The sequence below is a fragment of the Micropterus salmoides genome, unplaced genomic scaffold, assembly GCF_014851395.1.
Source record: "Micropterus salmoides isolate LMB-PRFRI ecotype aquatic unplaced genomic scaffold, ASM1485139v1 Ms_hic_scaffold_15, whole genome shotgun sequence".
Classification (NCBI taxonomy): Eukaryota; Metazoa; Chordata; class Actinopteri; order Centrarchiformes; family Centrarchidae; genus Micropterus; species Micropterus salmoides.
The window spans coordinates 14586025-14607288 of record NW_024040596.1 but is presented as its reverse complement, the minus strand read 5'-3'; the positions used below and the strand labels follow the sequence as shown (position 1 = coordinate 14607288).

The following is a 21264-nucleotide window of genomic DNA, read 5'->3' as shown; positions in this document are numbered from 1 at the left end:
ATTTATGATTCCCAGAAGGTCAACAATAGAAACCTTCCCCTCGCACCATTATAAGGTCAAAATTTCCAACACTTTGGTTAGTGACAGAATTTCTGGAAAACTAATAACATTCCCATCAGCTGCAGCTTTTGTTTTGTGCTAATTGGCAAAATATTAGATTAGACGGTAAACATATCTGCTACACATAAACGTGCAAGCATTATCCCTGTGAGCAAGTTAGGGAGCACAGATTGGAGTATGTTCAGAGAGGCCGCCACCCAGGAGAGCCACATCACCAACAAGAGACCTCAACACCAACAACACCAAAGATATGTGGCAGGCCATCAAAAACATCACAGGCTACAAAAGCAGGAGCTCCCCCATCATGAGTGAGGCCACATTACCAGATGAACTTATCACCTTTTATGCTTGCTTTGATCTCCTCAACAAGGAGTCAGATGTAAAGTCTGCTCCACCTCCAGAGGAGCAGCCACTGTCAGTATCCACAGCAGATGTGAGGAGAGTCCTGCTGAAAGTGAATATGAGTCACCTGGGCCTGATAACATCCCTGGCCGTGTACTAAAAACCTGTGCCAATCAGCTAGTTGATGCTATTACTGACATTTTCAACATCTCACTATCTCAGGAGAGGGTTCCCACCTGCTTCAAGACAGCCACCACCGTTCCTGTACCTAAAAAGTCTGCAGTGTCTAGTCTGAACAACTACTGCCCTGTGGCTCTCACCCCCATTCTGATGAAGTGCTTTGAGAAACTGGTTCTTCAGCACATACAGAACATCCCAGCCACCCTTGACCCTCTCCAGTTTGCTTTCAGAACCAACAGATCCACAGAAGATGCCACCTCCACTGCCCTCCAACTCAGCCCTCACACAACTTAAAAAAACACCAACATCAGAATGCTGTTTGTGGATTTCAGCTCAGCATTCAACACAATAAATACAACACTCTGCAATCGAATATTGGACTTCCTCACAAAAAGACCCCAGTCAGTTCGAATTGGCGGACTCACCTCCTCCACTCGAGTCCCTTCTGGGAAGAGATATAGAAATTTCTGCTGCCAGATTTCGCCCCCAAGGTATCAGACTCTTAAACTCTAATTCATCCTCAGCACTGCCCTATTCATGACAGTTTACTTCTGTTCACCATTTTTCATAATTGATTCTGTATTAATGTATATTGTCTGCTACGTAGCAGAAGGGAGTTACAAAACTTAAGTTAGCAGGTTGATCTGAGCATTTTATAAAGAGATTAGCATCGCTGTCGGCTCTTGAACTTTCCAGTGAGTACAAAATATTAAATAAGTGTGGTGGAGAACTCTTGAAAGTGTGCAACATCCTAAAGAGGTATGTAATATTAGTTAGCAGTATACATCCAGGGACCAGGGATGTTATAATCAACTGCCTTTTGATAGCATAATTGTTTCTTGGTCTTGTCATCAGTCTTTGTTTGCTTGTCTATTTCCTTCTATTTTTAAGAATCTGTGAATTATTATGCTCAAGTTTTGTTTGTATTTTTAAATGTTAAATGACAAAAAAAGCTAAATTATATTTTCTTCTTTAAAATAAAAAATTCACACCATTTGAGCAATATACAAAACCATTTTTTATTTTCAGTATGAAGTCTTTCAAAACACACAACGGAATTGTTTTGACAAAAGATCTTTAAAAATGTCTACAATGGAAAAGAAGCAGGGTTTCTCTGCAGGATAGTAGACCTCCTTTCACATGTGAAATATTACATTTCAGTTAATCTCACACAATGTCATTAAACACGTGGGGATAACAGGAAGTCTCACCCTCCAGCTGCACCAATCTCCACTACTGTATCAACATCAACTGGGAAACAGGCAGGTCTTCTTCACTGCAACCTATCCACCTGACCTAACACCTGAACCAGCCATGAAAAATCTGTAACACTCTTTAATTAAAACAGTGATTTGGTTACATCAGGAGAGTTTCTTCTTCTTGGTTGCAGCTAAAGTCTGAGGTGATGTGGGCTTTATACAGACAGGGCAGACCACCTGTATGTTGAGAGGGTGGGCTCCAGGCCAGCAGCATCTCAGAGTCCGATCAGGCCTGTGCCGCAAGCCTCTCAATGATTCTCCTGTAGTCTTCCACAACAACCTGATAACTCTTCTCCAGCTCCTCGTGCTGCGTCTGTGTGTCCATCTGACCCATGTGGGACACCAGCTCCTCCGGCCGCAGGCACTTCCTCATCTTCGCCAGCTCCCTTTGATTCTTCTGTAGAACATAAAAAGCACAATTTCACTAAGATTTAGATTTCTGATAAGAAATACATTATAAATGGTTTATTAACTGTAACTAACTGGGGAGATATTGATAAGATGTCATAACTGAGAATTATGTATAAAATGTACCATGTTCATTTTTAATTAAATTTTTTTACCTTTATTTTACCAGGCAAGTCAATTAAGACCTCATAATTGATTCTTTATTAATGTATATTGTCTGCTATGTAGCAGAAGGGAGTTACAAAACTCAATTTCACTCTATAACTTGTTATATTGTGACAATTACCCTACCTACCTAAGAACAGAGTCTTATTTACAATAACGTCCTGGCTGGAGACAAAGGCCTCCTGTAGAGAGGCCATGGTGCTTATGGTGGTAATCATCATTCCTGATTGATTTTGTATCTGATCCCTAAGTTCTGCTTCTGAATCTTATTTGACTGGATTGTTAATAAACAGTATGTGAATACCAAGTTTGAGTGTTCTGATAATCTAACAGGACAGATTTTGGTTCTTTAACTTGTTGTGTGTTCATTATGGATAAAGATACCAGTCTGTCTGGATAAGTTACGTGGTTAATACCAGACTGTTCTGTTTTAAAACAAACTTAATCCAAAAAACATAATAATATATTATTGCTTAATTGATACATAAGTCATTAATGTAAACAATGTTAATTATGCTATTCAATAGTCCACTTGTTGAATAGTCCCAAGACATCTGAATAAGACTAATGATCATTTTACTTTAAATATTAACACATTTCTAATTCCAATTTATTATAAGTTAGTGCACCAAAGACAGTGGTAGTAGTGAGGGGAAAAAATGACCAAGCAAGAGGCACCTGGACGTTGGCGAGAGAAATATTTCAAAATTTTGAAATAAAAGGCTGCAAGAAAGATGGTGAGCAGGCTTTCTTTCTGTTGGGCTAGTCAGTAAAATTGCCATGTCTTGTGTTGTCACATTTGCTTAATGTTTGGCTGTGTTAGCAAAGTTGGCGACTTGCTCATTTTTGATCGTAACGCAATCATAACAAATGCACAAATACAGCTGTCCTAATTTACCACAACTGTGAATTACACTGTGAATTACAGAAGGAGTGCCAAATCGCACAAAAAAAGAAAAAAAGGACAAATCTCATGTTGCTTTAATGAAGTTACCATTTATATACCCATTATAAACTATGCCTTATTAGACAGTGGTACAAACATTTGTAGTGATATCTAAGAGCTGAAAGATTCTGGATGGGCAAAGCACTTATTCACTTAGTTTTTTGAAATGTGCTGCTTTTAAAAAATCCTTCATGCACATGCATGCAGACCTGGTCTCTGGGGAATTGTGGATAAGAGAAGAAATAATACCCCCTCTCATTCACAGAGCAGCGGCTTCTGCCATTCAGCTAACTACATGCTAAATCTCCTCAGGGAAGGAAAACCACTGCATCTGGCCACCAGATCTTTCCTTGCCACTCTCCCAAGGAATTCCTACTTCCTGCTTCACCGCATAGGTCTTTTCCACGTCAGATTCTGCCTTTTTTTGTGACATGTGGTTACTCTGCTGACAGCAAATTCTCTAATGGCTGGTATGCAAAGGCTCAGTGAGCAGCTCAAACATAAATTGTCACAAGCAAACAGGATGTTGGTCTCTATTCAGTATTTTCCCACTGTGATTCTGACAGACTCAGAGAAGCTTGTAGATAGTCTGTACTCCAGGTTTAATCCTAATCTACTCAAATAAAACTTGCCAAGAAAAACATGAGAAAAGTAGAAGCGTGCACTCAATACAGTCCAGATCTCCGTCAGGCCCGGTATCACCATGTGGCGTATGAATAACATGCCAGTGTCTTAAGTGATTTTGTGGATTATCCTATCGTCCTTTTATTAATTTTACGTGTGAATGTCAGGAAAAGAAATGTCAGGTGATGTAGTATAAAGAGCGACAAAGTCGATAAAAAAACAAACAAAACAGGACTTTCACCCAGGACACAGCTGTTCGTGTCCCAAAAACAAAAGACAAAGTCAACATATTTTAACTTACATATTAGGATTCACATGTTACAGTGATTCTCAATTCTCTGTATTACTGCATATGCCTACTTTTTCATCAATTAATTCTTGGCTGGTGAGCTGGGCTCGCTTTATTCATTAAATGAATGCAGAGGTTCGCTCAGGGTGAAAACGGCAAATGTGATTCATCAAACTTGTGGTATACTGAAGTCGCTCCCCTGCTATCGTGGAGCCAGTAGCAAAGTGCCATTATTCAGGTCAGATTTGCGAACGATATGATATAGCACACCTTTATTACATTTGTAAGTGAACTTATATAACGTATTTAACTTCTGTCACATATTTCATGCAACTTCACTTAAATTACATTACTAACTGGTTAAGTGAGGATTCAGCAGTTGATGGCGGTATAAAATAGAGAAGGTAATAAAAATGTTTTTTCAAAAATTGTGAGTCACTGCAACCACAAGGGCTAATTGAGCAAACAAGTCACAAATGTACACAAAATATATTACGCTGACGGGTCCAGTAGTAGGGCTGTTGCGGTGACGTTATTTCCCCCGCAGTTTGGTGTCATATAGCATAGTAAGAGTGTCTGTGGATCTCACCTCACTGCACAGGCGAGCCGATGACAGCAGCTTTATGGTTGGAGCAAGCTAGCTGCTCGGGGCTAGCAAAAAAAAATGTCTCTGGCGCTAGTCAACAACATTGCCAAGCAAACAGATTTTTGTAGTTTGACCGTGTCTTTTTCACACGTAACATTAGCTATATCGTTAACTTCAGGGCTAGGGTGACCAGACATCCCGAATAATTTGGGACAGTCCCCAATTACAAGCAGTTGTCCCGGCTCCTGTCCAGTTAGTCCAGAAAATTAGAACTTAACATGAGTTTTGATTATAGCCTAATTAATCATTAAATAGTGATCGTTGTGTAGTTCTCTTGCTCCAGCAGGGGTAGCAGGTTATCTGTACATATTGTCAACAGTGTTGTTAAAGCCACAAAGTAACACTTTGTTTTCTTGTGGTTAGTGGAAGTTATAGTCGCGAGGACAGGGAAAGTGTAGGTTCAGGCAACCACAGTGGAGAGATCTGACACAGATGTGACAGACACCGCACCGATGAAATGAATAAAATAAAAATGAGGTATAAGATCACGTTACATATCCACAGTTGTGTTTTCCCTAGACAGGTGACTTCATGAGCACAAATCTTTTATTTTAACGTTGTTTTTTGATCGCATGTGTGTTCATTGACACTGAATGTACCGGTAGTCTGTAGCGATGACAGAAACACTCAAAGCGGGTCAGACCGTTTGTTGCCTTTTCCAAGAAGTCAGCCACAGATGGAGTGGATGTGCTAAGAGACAATTCAGCAGAACAGTGTCTGCAAACGGTGATTTTTGCGTCTTTCTCAGACACTTTAAAATGCTTCCACACTACTGACATGTCAACGTAATTGTGCGGTAAAATTTAATCAGTCTTTTGATTTATTAGGCCGAAAAACCGAAAGTGCTTTTTTTCCCGCTATTTTCGGCCGATTCATTTCGGTGGCCGAACATTCGGTGCATCCCTACTGGTGGGGATAATAAAAAAACTATTTTAGAAAATTGCACTGTTTTCCTGAGTTCAAAAAGCGCTGAAATAGTAAAGCTACAGAGCTCTGAATAGTAGCAGCTTTTTGACAAAGTACTTCAAACACACTTTCATGAAAATGATTTCTCCCAAAGAAATGCAAATCCTGACTAATGACATGTGCCTGAATAGAAAAAAGCTCCAGCAGCAGCAAAACCACAGACGCCTGGAGCGCCCTATTGTGGTTGTAACAATGCGGCACTAGTAATCTATCAATTTTCACAGGACTGAAGATCAATTTTTCTGCTGTTTTAAAAGGTAACATAATAAATAGTCACAATAAGGAGCTGTAAGGCGATCAAGTGTATGCTGTACATGCGCCACTTTGCTTCCTACACTGAACAGCTGTAACGTTATTCTAACAAAAGGTAGAAGACTGGATTCCTATTTGACAGCAACAGAGGCAAGTTGACATTCAGCTTTATTTCGGAATAAATCAGGAAATCACTTTCTCAGAATGTTATTCTGCATGTACTTTTTGCCCCTCTCCACAATGACACACTACAATGATGTAAAGTACACTACCCTGAAGATGCGATGATTAACACCTCACCCTGTACGGTCCAAATAGCCTCTTCTTCACCTCCAAACGGTACTCTCTTGCTTTTTCTTCATCACTCATGTCTGTTGCTCTCAGGCGAAGGATTTCATAAACACGTCGCGCATGTTTCTGTAGAAAAAGGAAGAAAATGTGGTTAAAAAGATGTTTTATTTAATCATTTTTAAAATGTACAGAACACCGGTGTGCCTCATTGGGAACCTAAAACAACAACGGCTTAACACAATGGCTACAAGCTATTCAGGGCTTTTGATAAAACAGGGTTCTAGTCATCATTTCGGTGAAGAGGAACATTTTCTCCAGAAAAGCCACATCACCCATATACATCACAGATTCCATGCTCTGATTATCAGCTACATGAAACAGCCCAGAATCAAATACTATTTAGGGCAAAGCAGCAAATTGGGTTGCAAAACCTGGGAATACCGAACGTTTTGCAAAGTTTCGAGTTTTAAAAATAACTTCAGCAACAACAGCATTCAACGTAGTTACATAAACTTACTTTGAGTGCATGTGTATATTTATTTTAATGTCCAATTTCCTCAACAAATGGTTATTTCAACTAATTTGGTGAAACTTAAAATATTATTTCACCAAATGACAAGAAAATGGGTTAGTTAAACTCAAGTATGGGAAAATAAGTAATGATTAGATTTGGATAATATTGTATTTTTATCAATATTGTAATTGTGACCACCCTTCTCCTGGTCTCAAAAGGCTAAGTTACAGTACAGTGATTGCATTTCATGAACTTTTTTTGCTACAGGTGACAGGTGAAATCAACAGTGAAGGCCACTAACTGCTACAGACACCAAAAATATGTAAAACACTCACTTTTTTATTTTGTAACTGTTATGGCCAGCTTGATTTACACTCCACCATATTGTGAAACTTACAACTAAGGTCTTAATGTTGAAGCTGTTGCATTTACAGCACAAGTGCTAAAATAATTAATGTATTAGTTGACAGACAAAAATGTAACAGATGACAATTTGGATAATCCATAATTATTTAAGTCATTTATAAAGCAAATATAAAAAAGCATAATCTGGTTTCTTAAATGTGAGGAACCTGCTTTTCTCTGTTTTCTATCGCTAATAAATATTTTGGGGTTTTGGACTGTTGGCTGAATAAAACACAAGATATGAAGACATCACTTTTGGGTTCTACATAATTGTGATGAGCTTTGTGTACATTTTATAGACAAAACTATTAACCAAACACAAAACATAATTTGTTGCAGCCTCATACAGTACCTTGTTAATTTTCAACTTTTCTTGTGCCTCTTTGACCATGTCAGCTGAGAAGCCGAGGTACAGCTTGTCTGCAGCAAAGGATGGCAGGCCTTGACAAAGCTTGACCAGCACGTAGTCTCTCAGCTTCACGTAGTTCTCAGAGGGGTCTTCAGCTGATAAAAGACACCATTATACAATTAAAATGGAGGGAGTAGTGTTGATCTCTGATGGTTTTCAAATCATTTGCAATAAACCTGACACGTGACTTGGTTCAAATACATGTTACTGTGGTCAGAGTGTGTGTGTGTGTGTGTGTGTGTGTGTGTGTGTGTGTGTGTGTGTGTGTGTGTGTGTGTGGGGAGCAGGAAAAGGATTTTTGGGTCAATTAAAAAAAAAAGTCAAACTGACATTTTTCAAAACTTTTTCTAGAAGTTACTTATAAACAACAATGAAGAGATATTACTTGAGCCCAGACCAACTGTTTGCAGGAACGTTCTGCCAATTCAGCTGCTTCATTTTAAGTTCCTTCTTGAAAAGGATTCCTCTCTCAAAGGGATAAGGGCTGGGATGCCTCTTTAGTATTCATCCTCTGTCTCCATGTAAAGCAACTGCTTCGATCCAACTAGCTTCAATAGAGCCTCGGCACATTCTGGTATACATGCCAGCCCTCCAAATTAACTCACCCCCCCTGGATCCACCTACCGCAGGGAAAAATCATTTAAACCGTTTGTGGGTGACATGAGGGTCTCACATTTAGATGTTTATCCACGCCTTCTTCCACATAGTAAATGCTGTTAATAAAATGCTCACCTGTGATGTCTTGCACTTTAGGCAGGCTGCAGTAAAATCTGTGAACTGCCTCCAGAAGCTGAGCTCCATGACCTTCTCCTTGGAACGGAGGCAGGATCAACATTTGGCTGTTTAGTTAAAGGGCAGACAGACAAGCAAACACAGAGACAATGAGGAAACAGGTTTGCTCAAAATTAGCCACAAAACAAAATTGATGTGGCATCTGAGCGGGAACAGAAATTCTTTGATTCAAAATGGGAAATAATACATTGTTATCCTGATCCATCAATGCAAGAAATCAAATCTGATCTATAAAGTTGTTTTCAGATACAAATCACCCTAGTCTGGTAATGAAACAAGATCTGGTTGAATGGTTGGCTATATAAGCCAGTAATTTGGGCTCTTTGGGAAGAGGATAAAGAAATGTATAATTTTCCACTCCTTTTTCATACAAAAGAATGGGAAGGCACGTGCTGCCCCGGCAATTACCTTACACGTGGTCGGGTTTTGTCTGGGTACACGTAGTAATTATAAACTGTCATGTAGCCAACAGTTGCGTAGAGAGTCTCCCCATCTTTATTGTACTTTTCAAATCTGCAGATAAAACACAAAGGCAAACAGGTCAATTACAGGCACACTCCCATGCATGTGTCCATTTTAGCCCCTCTGTTCTCGTGCCCACCCCTCACCCCCCCGACGCCAGCATGTTAGAGCAGCCAGGCACCGATTGGTACACCTGCTACAACCTGAATACATTATGCACTTAATTGGAGTACTGCAACTTAGAGGAAGAGAAGAGGTTGGAGGAGGGACTGAGCTCCTCAAAATCACTTCAGTCCATTTTCCCCATTGTCAGTATTAATAGTTGCCAGGGTAAAGAAAACAGTGGCAGAGGCTCTTTTTACTGTTAAGACATTGTTCAGTGATTCAAAAGACAACAGTATTCAATTCAGCTCTTGCCCCTGAAAAATCTGAAAAGGGCTTTTGGCACAAAGGAAGCTCTTGCCTGATCAACAATTCTCCAACAGGGGGAAATATAATCAAACTGGCCTGGTAATTGGTCACAAGCGCCACAAAGAGGGGCTTTGTTTTTCAATGACACAATAAAGGCTTTAGGGTATGGGTGGGAGTAGAGGTGGGTGTGGGGTATGATGTCAATTAAGGAGGGCACTCACACAAGAAAGAAGTCCCAACGATCGTCGTCTGCGTCGATGAAACTGGCAGTCTCTATGAACCACATGAGGAAGGTCTGCAGGCGCTCGTGGTACTCTTGGAATCCTGGGCAGGTAATATCAGCCTGGTACGAACACGGCATAAACAAATGTCTGATATGGTTTGGATTTGAATCTCATCCCTGCCATTAAAAAGTAAGAGCATCAACACGTATTAAAAAAAAGTTAAATGAACTCCCGGATGAGCCAGTAAGTGATGTTTGTACCTTGTGAATCTGGTACGTGAGTTCTCCTGCCTCCTCGCTGTGGACTGTGTACGAGTGAAGCAGGTTGCCAAAGGGCTTGAAATTGGCCTCCTTCTCCAGCAGTGAGATGAAGTCGTCAGTGTTGCAGGTGAACCCAGCAGGAATGATTTCCCGGATCTTCCCTTCGATATCATCAGGCTGGAAAACACAGTATGTATGAATTTAGTGCAACAGACACATCAGGACGACAAAGGAGTTTGCTAATACACTAGTTTGAAATATACTTTTTGTTTTGTAAACAGATTGTTATAAATTAGGCAAGAATGTAAGCTAGCAAAAAAGTGCAAAACATCTGATAAAATTAAACTGGAAGCATGTGTGTTTTGTGCCAATGAAAGGGAAACCATTAGGCAATTAAAACTGTCAGCTGAGCAGAGACCACAGCAGCACCCTGCCCCCTCCCCGGTGAAAAGACCACTTAAATCATTACATTTACTACTTATGTTAAACCATGAATATGTGATGAAGTTGCCACAATAAACGCATTTCTGCTTCTCACTGGGAAATAAAATCTTATGAATTGATCTCAACTTAACAAACCTTTGGGCATCCATAATAGAGGCCTCTCCTCTAATCCTGCCAAGTGAACCCAATCAAATGAATTTGCCCCTGCGTTTTTCAAAGAGCCTCAGAGACAAAGGGGCCCTACCCTTGTACTTTTTACTCAGTGCAACCTGTGGTTAGTTCAGCTGTAATGTTTGCATTGTATCCATTTCCACAAGGATTGACATGAGAACACTTTGCTAAGCAGCCCTTTCACACCATTTACATGTGTGATGGGCATTATTTCAGCAAAGAGACTCAGCATTGACAACTGGGAAATGAAGAAGGTCTGAGCAAAATGCACTACAAAAGGCTAATACAACATGCTGCTAATTCCTCCCTTTTCAGACATCAGCTAATATCTAACTGGAAGTAATGCACCTGCAGCTGAATGCCTCTTAACCATTGTAATTGTTCAGCCACATTTCTAAGGAAGGACCACACTTAAAAGGCCATGGACAAACAAGTCCCTTTGTCCAGGGCACTCTCCTACATACTAGACACTAAATTGCACAGCCTTCCAAAGTAGATGTCTTAGTTTGGCATGAATATAACTTAACAATGTTCCTTTAGAACATTTTGTTAATGTCTTTGATTTCTAACAATAAGCACAAAGGGAGTACAAACTATCTAATTTGTCGTGTTGGTATTATTCCATCTCTTTAATCTGCTCCAAAGACCATACTACATTCAAAACCTGCAGTCACCTTCTCTGTTTATAAATATCTGTGACTTAAATATTTGAAGCTAAAGCATATTTACGTGTCTACATTGCTTATGAATGTAATTGAAATAATTACAGCTACAAGCATTCAGCAGCATGTGCACAAAAGGTTTGGCACTGAAATCAGCGTTTTCTGTGAGAGGTCCAGCAGCACTGTGTTTTTGGCTGATTTAAAGGGGAGAAGGTGATTTTTGATGAGTCTTGTATCAACGTGGCAGCTGCATAAACTCCATCTCTGCCTCCCCTCGTCCCTCACCAGCTGCACCGCACCCCGACCGTCCACATGCACTCAGAGACAAACACTCTTCAGAGGCAGCCTGAACTCTGCTGCTCCCCTCACTCTCTACTTCTACACCAGCTGCACTCAAACCCTTAAACAAGGTGAACACTCAGGGGTCACCCTGAACACTAAGTAGTGGCACACACAGACAGTAAGCCAGCCATCACATTTCAGTTTGAATATCAGCTTCAAACTATGTTCCCAAAAAAGTCTAATGGCTCCCCTTTAGGTTTAAAAACAGTGAATTGGTTGCCATTTTTTGGGAGAGTTACCGGGGATGAAAGAAATGTGGCGCTCATCGCCACTGTTGGAAGGAACCACCACTGTTGGAATGGGTTCTTTACAATTTGAGTGTATCTGCAGAAACACCAAATCCTGGTCAGTTTATAAAGTTACACCACTGCTCCCACTGCCACCAGTTGAAGGCCACATTGTCCAGAGGGGGAGCCCCTGCTGTTTCCAGACAGGACAGATGTCCCAGAGTTGAATCATCTGACCTCAATAGGGGCCCAGGCTAATTCTTGTATTCGTTTTGCGTGTTTGCCGCTTTGACAGCTTCAAGAAATATTCAAAGCTGCCAGCAACCTTTTGTGAAGCTACCAGGACAAGCATTTCACTTTACTTTTTTTTGTCCAAATACTTACTGTTGATATGTAAATTCTTATGTCTGGCAATTTAAAAAAGTGTTACGTACTAACCAGTGCAACTCTCAGAAGAACATTAAAACAAGCCGTCAAGTTTTTACCAGAGTGATGCAATTCATGAATGCATTAGACAGATTTGTCTTAAATTTAAAAATCTGAATATAAACCTAAGGCAGATCAGTTCTTCAAACCCGACAATTTTGACTGTCGATGACTCTAGCAACAATTCACTCCTGGAAATATAAGTACAAGATTTCCAACCGTGTCACATTACTCCTCCTGCTGATTCAATCACACAAACCTCAAAAAAAGAAGAAAGAATCAATGCCTCGTGTTAGACCCCATGTACAAAACCTTTTAAAACGCTTCTCTTTCAACAGGGAGGAGTAGGATTAGTGTACTGACACAGGGGGCCATGTTGAGCTGAGATTTAGTCCAACAAAACGGGAGATCTCTTACAGGAATAATGTCACCACCCAGAGAGGCTCTAAGTTACTTAGAAGTAAGTAAAGAAACAACATCATGGTACCAAAAACTGCCCACAAAAAGAGTGTATTAGGTCTTTGTACTCTCCTTCAAGAATAACTGATAGCACAATCCTTCTGTCATGCAGAAACTTAGTAAAGCTGCCTGGAATTTGGCTGCCAAAGTTAGTTTGATTTAATAAACTTTAAATTATTAGGGATGTCTATTGCTGTCCGTTTTGACAAACAAAATGAATCTGCCATCACCTGCTTAGTTTTCCAAAAACATAACTGGGTATCAACACTAACATTTTCATAACTACACTCAAAAGTTTTGGTTTTTTTTTTTCTTTTCTCTACTTCAGATTACCAATATGGTACAATGCTTTTAAACACTCCAGCCTTGGACTTTCCCCCTTTTTACTGTGCAATACTTGATCACAGTAGTCATCAGAAAAATACTTTTGAAAGACATTAAAAGAGGTTTATATTGTATTATAATATGTTGTCTATTCTTATTGATATAAATGGAGTGAACAAAATATTAGAAACAGCTCTCATTATAATGCAATACAATTCACACCACAACATAAAGAATCAACATCTCTCTAAAACAGTTTTTTTTTTAAATGAACATTTTAACATTCATAATGATAAGATTGATTAAAGGTCTGTTTGATGGTGCTTCTATTTGGCCAGCTAGCTTCATAAAACCTTGCAGTCCCTGTTGTAGAGGAGCGTCCCCACAGCTGCCACCACCAGGTTTCATGGTGGGGTTGGTATGTTTCTGCTGATGCAGTGTTTGGTTTATGCCAAATATAGCATTTAATATGCTGGCCAGAAAGCTCAATTTTGGTTTAAGACCATAGATCCATCTTCCACTTTGACGCACATAGCCAACAAGTGTCTCTCAACCATGGCACCCTATAGCTCCTTCAGTGGCCATAGATCTTTTGGTGGCCTCTCTTACCAGTCTCTTTCTCAAACAGACAATGTTTGAGGAAATCATTGTTGAGTCAGATTTCGAACATCAACATTGGACTCCTAATGAAAGTAAGTTCAATATTCACACACTCTTAAGTTTTGGTTTTCTCAGCGAACTCCTGAGCTAAACATCTTTGGCTGCTTGCCATTGGTCATCAGTCATCTACTGAGGCTTTAACTAAAATGCGAGACAAATACATCACAAGTGCAAATTCAACCTAGACGTAGACAACTGTTGTTTCCCATAACACCCCCTCTTTAAGGCATAATGGATAAAACCATTATATTCTCAGCAGGGTGCAAGGTGTATCATACCTTGATTCTTGTGCATGTTTAAGGCATATTTTGTTTAGGTACCCAGTACATCATCATTACAGTAAGACAAGAAAGTGTCTGACATAAGCATAGTAAGCAGTGATCCTAAACTTAGTCACATTTAAGGGTGCAAGAATGTCTAAATGGAAGGAATAAAGAAATGCATGTCCTACCTCCACACAATCAAACACCTCAGTGACTTTTGAGGAATATTTCACTTTGAAGAGGTTGCTCAGGTTTCCAGCAGTGTAGAAGAGCTGTATCTCAAGACCTTTGTATCCAAAAGCGACCTCACTGTAAATAAAGTCATTGGAATCATTAAAAATCACACCAAGGTTGTTGTTTTGTTTTGTTTTTATCCAGGACAGTGACTTGCAAATAGAAAACAATAAAAAAGCTGTTGTTATGCAGCGTGCAGTCCAGGATAAAGTCATATCAGGGGGATACTAATGAAATGCAATAAATATACACCTGGAGTGAATGATAAATGCTTACTGCTAGCTTATTTCACTGTGCTGTACTGTTTCTTCTACCACTACATCACTGGCAGTTTATGGCAAAATAGATTTCATCATTATGCAACTGTGTGATTGAGCTTTACTAGCAATTACGCTTGCTGAAATAATTAATGCCCCAATTACTGAGTTCCCTTTGAGCTGATTGCAGCAAGTGCAAAAATAACTAATGCTAGTTTTGACTAATTTGGAAATGCAATTTAGAGCATAACGACATGCTACTGTAAGCCTACACACAGGCACAGGTGTCACTGCCAATAATGTAGTCTTGCTCAGGTTCAATAGCAATGCCTCTTTGTGCATAACATTAGGGCAATTATGTGACTCTTTACAGCTTTTTGTGAAGCAAAAATAGCATGTAAGACAGAACTTTGTTCATGTTCACGTTTTATCCTTTGTTTATTTCACACAGTAAACTTCCTTGCATCCTATACATCCTATACAAAACTAAAGCCAAGATTCCACTGGGCACGGCTCTATAATCTTGCATCTGCAAAGGGGTTTTGTTCAGTCCTCTGCAAGACTATCAGATGAGTAATGTATCATATTCAGATGATTAAAGGTCTGGTTCAGCTTCCTGGGAAATATATTTATTATCTTTCTTTCCCAGGAGTAAAACCAGCAGATCAATATCAATCGCATGTTTCAGTATTAAATATAGGGGTGAAGTTAGAATATGGTTAGCATTAAGAGAAGAAGCAGGAGAATAAACTATCCCAAATCTGTTACACCTATCAACTCCCTCTAAAACTCACTATTTACTGCAACGTGCATCTCATTTGTTTAAACAGAAATGCAAAAATGACAATTTGTGGTTTCTGTTGGTGACACAGTATAACTATTTCTTGGCAAAGAACAGCTGAGCTCAGTGGCTCTGTGCAGCACTTACAGTGTCACTGTGAAGTTGTACTACTGTGCATTCATGCAAAACTTGTGCTGGATGGGGTATGCGATTCTAATCCTACACGTGTGTTTTTATCAGATTCAGCACATCTCTCTACTGACGCTAAGCTGTCAGTTAAAAAATCTGGTGTTTATACTCAGCCCTTGCTCTGTAAATGTCAAACAAAGTGGCAAGCACCCCGCCACACAACACTATTTCAATACGACCAGTGAAGGATTATGGATTATGGACTGCTTGATTGATTGATTGACTGTAATTCTCTCAGATGTCTGACTGCTGTAGCATGTCTCCATTCAGTGATGAGGTTTTTAGACAATTTATTATGATGGAGTAAATATAGGGAGAAGAGATTCATTACATCAAGCAGACATTGTTCTAATGTCATCTGTTATGTTAATATTCTGAAGTACTTCCTACCGAATCAGAAGTTGTGTATTACAGGCAATATGGCAGGTTTGTGACCGAAACATTCTTTTCACGAAATTACATAAGTTGTTACTGTAGAGCCCTAATCAGGACCCTGAATGCACAGAAATTGACCGTGACTATTACTGTTTGACAATTTAACATAGTTCAGCTTTTTCCTTCAGACGGCCATTTGGCCAAAGAACACTGGGGCGAGACCTTTAAAAGAGCAAGAAGGATGAGGGGATAAACTTGTATAATAAAAATGTCTAATATTAAAAAAAATAATCAATGAGGTTTTTTTGATCTTAAACAGGATAGAATTAGATCTTCACACATGAGGTGAAGGAATCTATGAAGCTGTGATGATATGCATGGTATACAATATTTATGTGTGTTTGTCTGCTTGTGCTTCTGTCTTCTTGTATTTTGCCTAACATCTATTGTCATAACGATGTGCGATTATTAAGGGAGGAGGGTTTTCACAGCAGGGGGAAAAAAAGGAATTCATACAGTAACTGCAGTTGTCTGTACATGCTAAACTTATCTGTAGATCATCTTTATAACTACAATTATGCACTTTAAGCACATGAGGAAGCATAATGATTATTGAAGAGATAACTACCTACACTGTCCTCATACTTTCACTGACTCACTGAATGACAGGAGCGGAAAGCAGCTTGTACCTCATCTGCTGCCGGTACTTTCATGCAGCACATAAGGGAAGAAGAAGTATGTTTTTGGTCTTTCATCAAAATCAAGTTAATTTGTATGTGACTGTTTATTAATTTAAAACAATGTGATGATGTGATTCAACAAAATACCAAATGCTAAATAAGTATTCCGGAGCCCTTATTGATTTCCTGCAAAGCTCTTTTATTCAAAAAATGACTAGGCCTGATATTTTATTGTAGCAGGATTGACAGACGTTAAGCACAAGCTTTCTGTTGCACTAAGCAAAGTCAGTGTCGTTTCTGCATCATTATAACAAGTAGGGAAAAGTAATGATTGAGGGAAAATTACTCACTCGTCCCCAAAAAGTTGGTGGCTGTACTCTGGGTGGAATGTAGTGCCATCATCCTCAACATCCTCCGGAAAACGAACTGAGAGGGAAAAAAGACATGGTGCAAAAGTGAGAAACTAGTTCCACAAAACATTGTCACTGCACACATACAACACATAGCAAAAAATAAAACATACCCAGCTTCAAGCTTATAGCTTCATTGGTGTCACACTTGTATTCAGCCAGTTTCTTCTCCGTGGAATTTACTCCTGAGGAAACACACAAACCATGCTGAAACTGTTTTCAGTTTTCAACATTAACGTTAGTTGTTTCTAAAGACACATTTTCTACCTCTCCTTGTGATCTGCGGTGCCGATATCTTGCAAATGAAGGTTATTCAACAAAAAGAAAGAGAAAGCACAAGCAGCCCATGCTGAGAAATCACAGTACTTGTGAACTCTATAACCCAAGCTTGTAGTTACATTAGCTTGTGCACTCCACGGTCTAACCTAGTAAGCGCTGCTGTCACAAATGGGGTGATTGTTGATGAGGCGCAGTTAGCTCTGCTGTTACCTCTTGATGCAAAATTATAGAGCCTGTGTTCTCACTATTTTAGCTGATCTACGAGGATGAACTACCAGTGCCGTTCTTAAAAATAAAGTCTCAGGCAAAATATTTAACGTTATCAAGATGGAGTACGACCAGCGCTCAAAATGTAACGTTAACGTTTCAACAGCTCCCTGTCAACGGTGATAACATCAGTTGTTGGCACAGTAAGTTACGCTATGTTTTATGGGAAAACGCAACAAAACAGACTTAAATATGCCACATATTCAACTTGACGTCCAAGCGTCACACACATAAACATAGCAGTATGCTATGACAGCATGCTGCTAACGCTAGCAGGCAGGCCCCCACTGCTGCCTTTGCAATGTAGCGTTAGCTTAGCATGTTTTCAACAGGCACAAGACAATTTACAACCCCAACGGGCTTAAAGCAAGACCAACGGCTGTTTTTCGATGAGTATGACTGATGAAGACAGTGGAGTTAAAGCATGAAACTGTTTAGCCACTTACCCGCCATTTCTGTACACTGTTGTGCGGCGCAGTGTTGTCCCAAAAGACCCGCGGAATTAGGACCACTTCCGGGTCCGTGTAGAAACAGGATGTAGTATTTTGGAACGGCTCCTGTGGATTTCAATAAAACGGGTGTTGAGTGTAAAGTGTGACCCCTGAGGCAAGGGACTTTTGTTAGCTGTTTTAGAACAATGGACAGCACTGAGAGAGACAGAGCTGCAAACCACAACTGTTTCTAAGCCCTTCCCATGCTGAATCTGACAGAATCATTCATACACTAATATCATAAAAATATAATTTGCACTCTGCTAGTGCTACATTATTATGTGAGTGCTCAAATTATTTTGAAAGAGAAGCCTTGGGGCTTATGCCCTAATACCATTTTTCTCTAACCGCACACAATCCTTCATCCCAGTGCTTTTCTGCCAGAGAAAAACACAATATTGACACACACCCTTATGTTGTTGTTATTTAGCCTTTCGGATGCAATTGCATGGTTAAATCAATTAATTTTATGAAAAAAATGCCCCTTTCTTCTTCATATCATTAAAAAATATTTTAGGAGCATCTCATTATTATTATTATTATACAAATGTGGGATAAACAACACATTTTGGATAAAATTCCATCTCATTTGGACAAGTTATTGAGAATAAAGAAACTTGTCATTCAGAAAGTAGTTAGGTTAGACTACAGTGATATCTCAATAAAATAAATGGACTCTCCAGGGAAAAGTGCAATTCTGAACATCCCTCTGAGCCCGGGGTAATGATGCACTATCATCCCAGCCTCAGCTATTCTGTCCTCCATGGTGCACCAATGAATGACCTACCCAGTCATGTTTAAGCCACTGTAATTTTACCTCTACTACACTGTCAGCACTAGATTATCCCTTTCCTGAACAATAGCATACCTTTTACAATCCTTAGGCAACAAATTGTGTCTGCATGGAGGCAATACATGCTGCTTGATCTCTGAACTTCAATCTACAGTAGACTTTTTTCCCCTGCAAATGCAGAGAATGAGAAGATTCCACAATAGTGGAAGGAAATGCAATACAGTTTTGGTACGGGCAGCCCTCTGGTAGACATTTTCTACAAAATTCAAGAGTGTTTGTCTGAATTGGCTCAATCAGTGGCCTGCAAGCAGCAGTAGCTGAGGTGGTAGAGCGGTTTGGCCATTAATCAAATGGTTGGTGGTTTGACCCCCAAAGACATTGAACCCCAAATTGCTCTTTATGTGTGTAGGGAAAAATGTATATAGTTTTGGACAAACATTTTAAAGAGCAATCCTTTACCTCTTGGACTTTCAAAACTGGAGTCCTCTGACCTCCAAATAATGTCCTGAGTTAAGTAATAACAACATTATGTAAACAACTCTGTAGTTGTTGTAGGTTTAATTTTTAGTGGCAGGGTCCGCCATACCCTGAAAAATGTAAAAAAATATTATTAAAATTATTACACAGGAGACTGTGTATCATGTAATCCAGCATTACAATCTTACTTTTTCTTTCTCATTGATGACTGTTAAACATTTTAACGCAGCATTAGAACTGTTTTAAGTTACTGCTAATGCACACTGAACATTTCCTTCTGCCAATGGTTCACATTAAAAGTGTTCAACTGGTGAAACATGGCGTGGCTTTTATTGTGAAGCAGTTATAGAAAACGCAACAGCAACAGCTTACAAAGAGCTTCTGAGCTGAGAATCGTGGTAATGCAAATCCTGATGTCCAGGTATTATCTGAAACTTGGTTCTTAGCTCTTGCCAGACATTACGTGGGCCCCAGTCACTGGTTTGCTTTTAGGCAGCTTAGAAACAAATGCACATCTGAAATAAGCAAGGCTAAATCTAATTATTATTTGTTTTTAATTCCCAAATCATATTCAAGTCCAACACCATTTGCTACTCTCACCACAGCTGATGGGGAATCAATATCAGACCATAAAAAGATTTGAGAGCTTTTAATAAACATTTTGCTGCTGGTAACCTGTTTGATAAAATGTATACAGGACCCCCTCTGCCCACTATTGATCCTGATTCCCAGGTAATGCCAAGGCCTTGTTTTTCATCACAGCTGCTTTCTTCTGATTTCGGTTAGCGTGGATAAACTTGATCCCTATTTTTTAAAGCTTGCTGCTTCAGGTGTAGTCAGCTACATAAAATATATTTTTAACCTTTCAGTTTTTACTGGCACAGTTCATAGGGTCTTGAAGGCTGCTTATGTAACTCAGCCAACCTTAACAATTATAGGCCTGTTTCTAAATGACACTGTTATTGCTGTCACTCTTATTTTAAATGACATAATCTCAGCTTTTAAAGATACACAGATCAGCTCTTATTATTGATACAATACATATCAAAGACAGTTGATAATACATTGCATTTAACAATACTTGGAAGTATTGGGTTTAATAATAATGCATATAAATGGTTCCAGAGCAACTCATGACCCAACAGCAATTTATGGAAATGTTGAATCTGAATTTTTGCAAATTGCAAAAGGTGTCCCACAAGGTTCAATTCTAGGGGCTGTTATGTTCATTTTTTATTTAGATGATATTTTTAAATTTTTTCTGGGGAGTTTTTGAGTATTCCAATGTGCTTTTTAGAATCTTGCTTCTTCTGCAACTGGGTGTAATATACATCTTTACGCTGATGATTATATTTTGTACTATAGTGCATATGTTGTATTAAATCCCTTCAGCATTGCGATTACCCCCTCACATTACTTCATTGCTTTTTTTTAACATGGGCCCAAACATGGTCAAATTATTGGATCACACTGTGCTTGCTGTTTTCACTGAGCTTGGAAAATCCAGTTTTTCTCATTGTGTGCCCGCAACCTTGAATAATAAATAAATAAAATAATAATAATAAAGAAAAATCTAAAGCTTACCTCAGTTTTATGCTTAGGGCAGTTTAAATTTTAAATTTTTTATTTCACTTCCAGCTGTTCTTGTTTTAGTTGATTAGTTCGCTGTAAAATTTAATGATAAAATAAATAAATTTTATAATTTTATATTTTACTAATTTGTTTTTTCACTTTTTACCCAGGCTCTTTTTGCCATTTTTATCAAAGTTTTTATTTATGTTTCTTGTTGCCACTTTCTACTAGCGAACTGATATAATCAGTAAATTTTTTCTCCTTATTGAAAACAGAATATTTTTAGGATTTGATCTGTCTGGCAATGTGAAGATGCCATTGTGGATTATGGGAGATACTTAGGGAAGTTTTTCATTATTTTGTGACATTTTATAGATGAAACAGTCAATTGATGAATTGAAAAGAATAAAAATGATGATAGTGGTGCAAGAAGTATTCAGCTCCTTTACTTAAGTAAAAATACTAATACCACAAATACACAGTCCAGTAAAAGTCCTGCATTGAAAAGTTTAAAAAGTTAAAGAATGTATTTTTGTTTTTGTACAGTGATCAGTGAGGTCTGGTGGCCCCCAGAAA

General features: G+C 39.0%; 1 protein-coding gene across 1 annotated transcript; it reads right to left on the bottom strand.

Moving 5' to 3' along the window:
- Positions 1-1576: 1576 nt before the first annotated feature.
- Positions 1577-17888, bottom strand: hat1 (histone acetyltransferase 1). Its single transcript, XM_038720501.1, has 12 exons — positions 17802-17888; positions 16923-16994; positions 16750-16825; positions 14072-14192; positions 9906-10082; positions 9643-9764; positions 8957-9061; positions 8489-8595; positions 8362-8376; positions 7700-7851; positions 6438-6554; positions 1577-2238 (listed from the first exon to the last, which is right to left on the bottom strand). Exons 1-12 carry the CDS (start codon positions 17806-17808, stop codon positions 2068-2070), a joined length of 1242 nt encoding a protein of 413 aa, XP_038576429.1. The 5' UTR covers positions 17809-17888; the 3' UTR covers positions 1577-2067.
- Positions 17889-21264: the final 3376 nt, after the last annotated feature.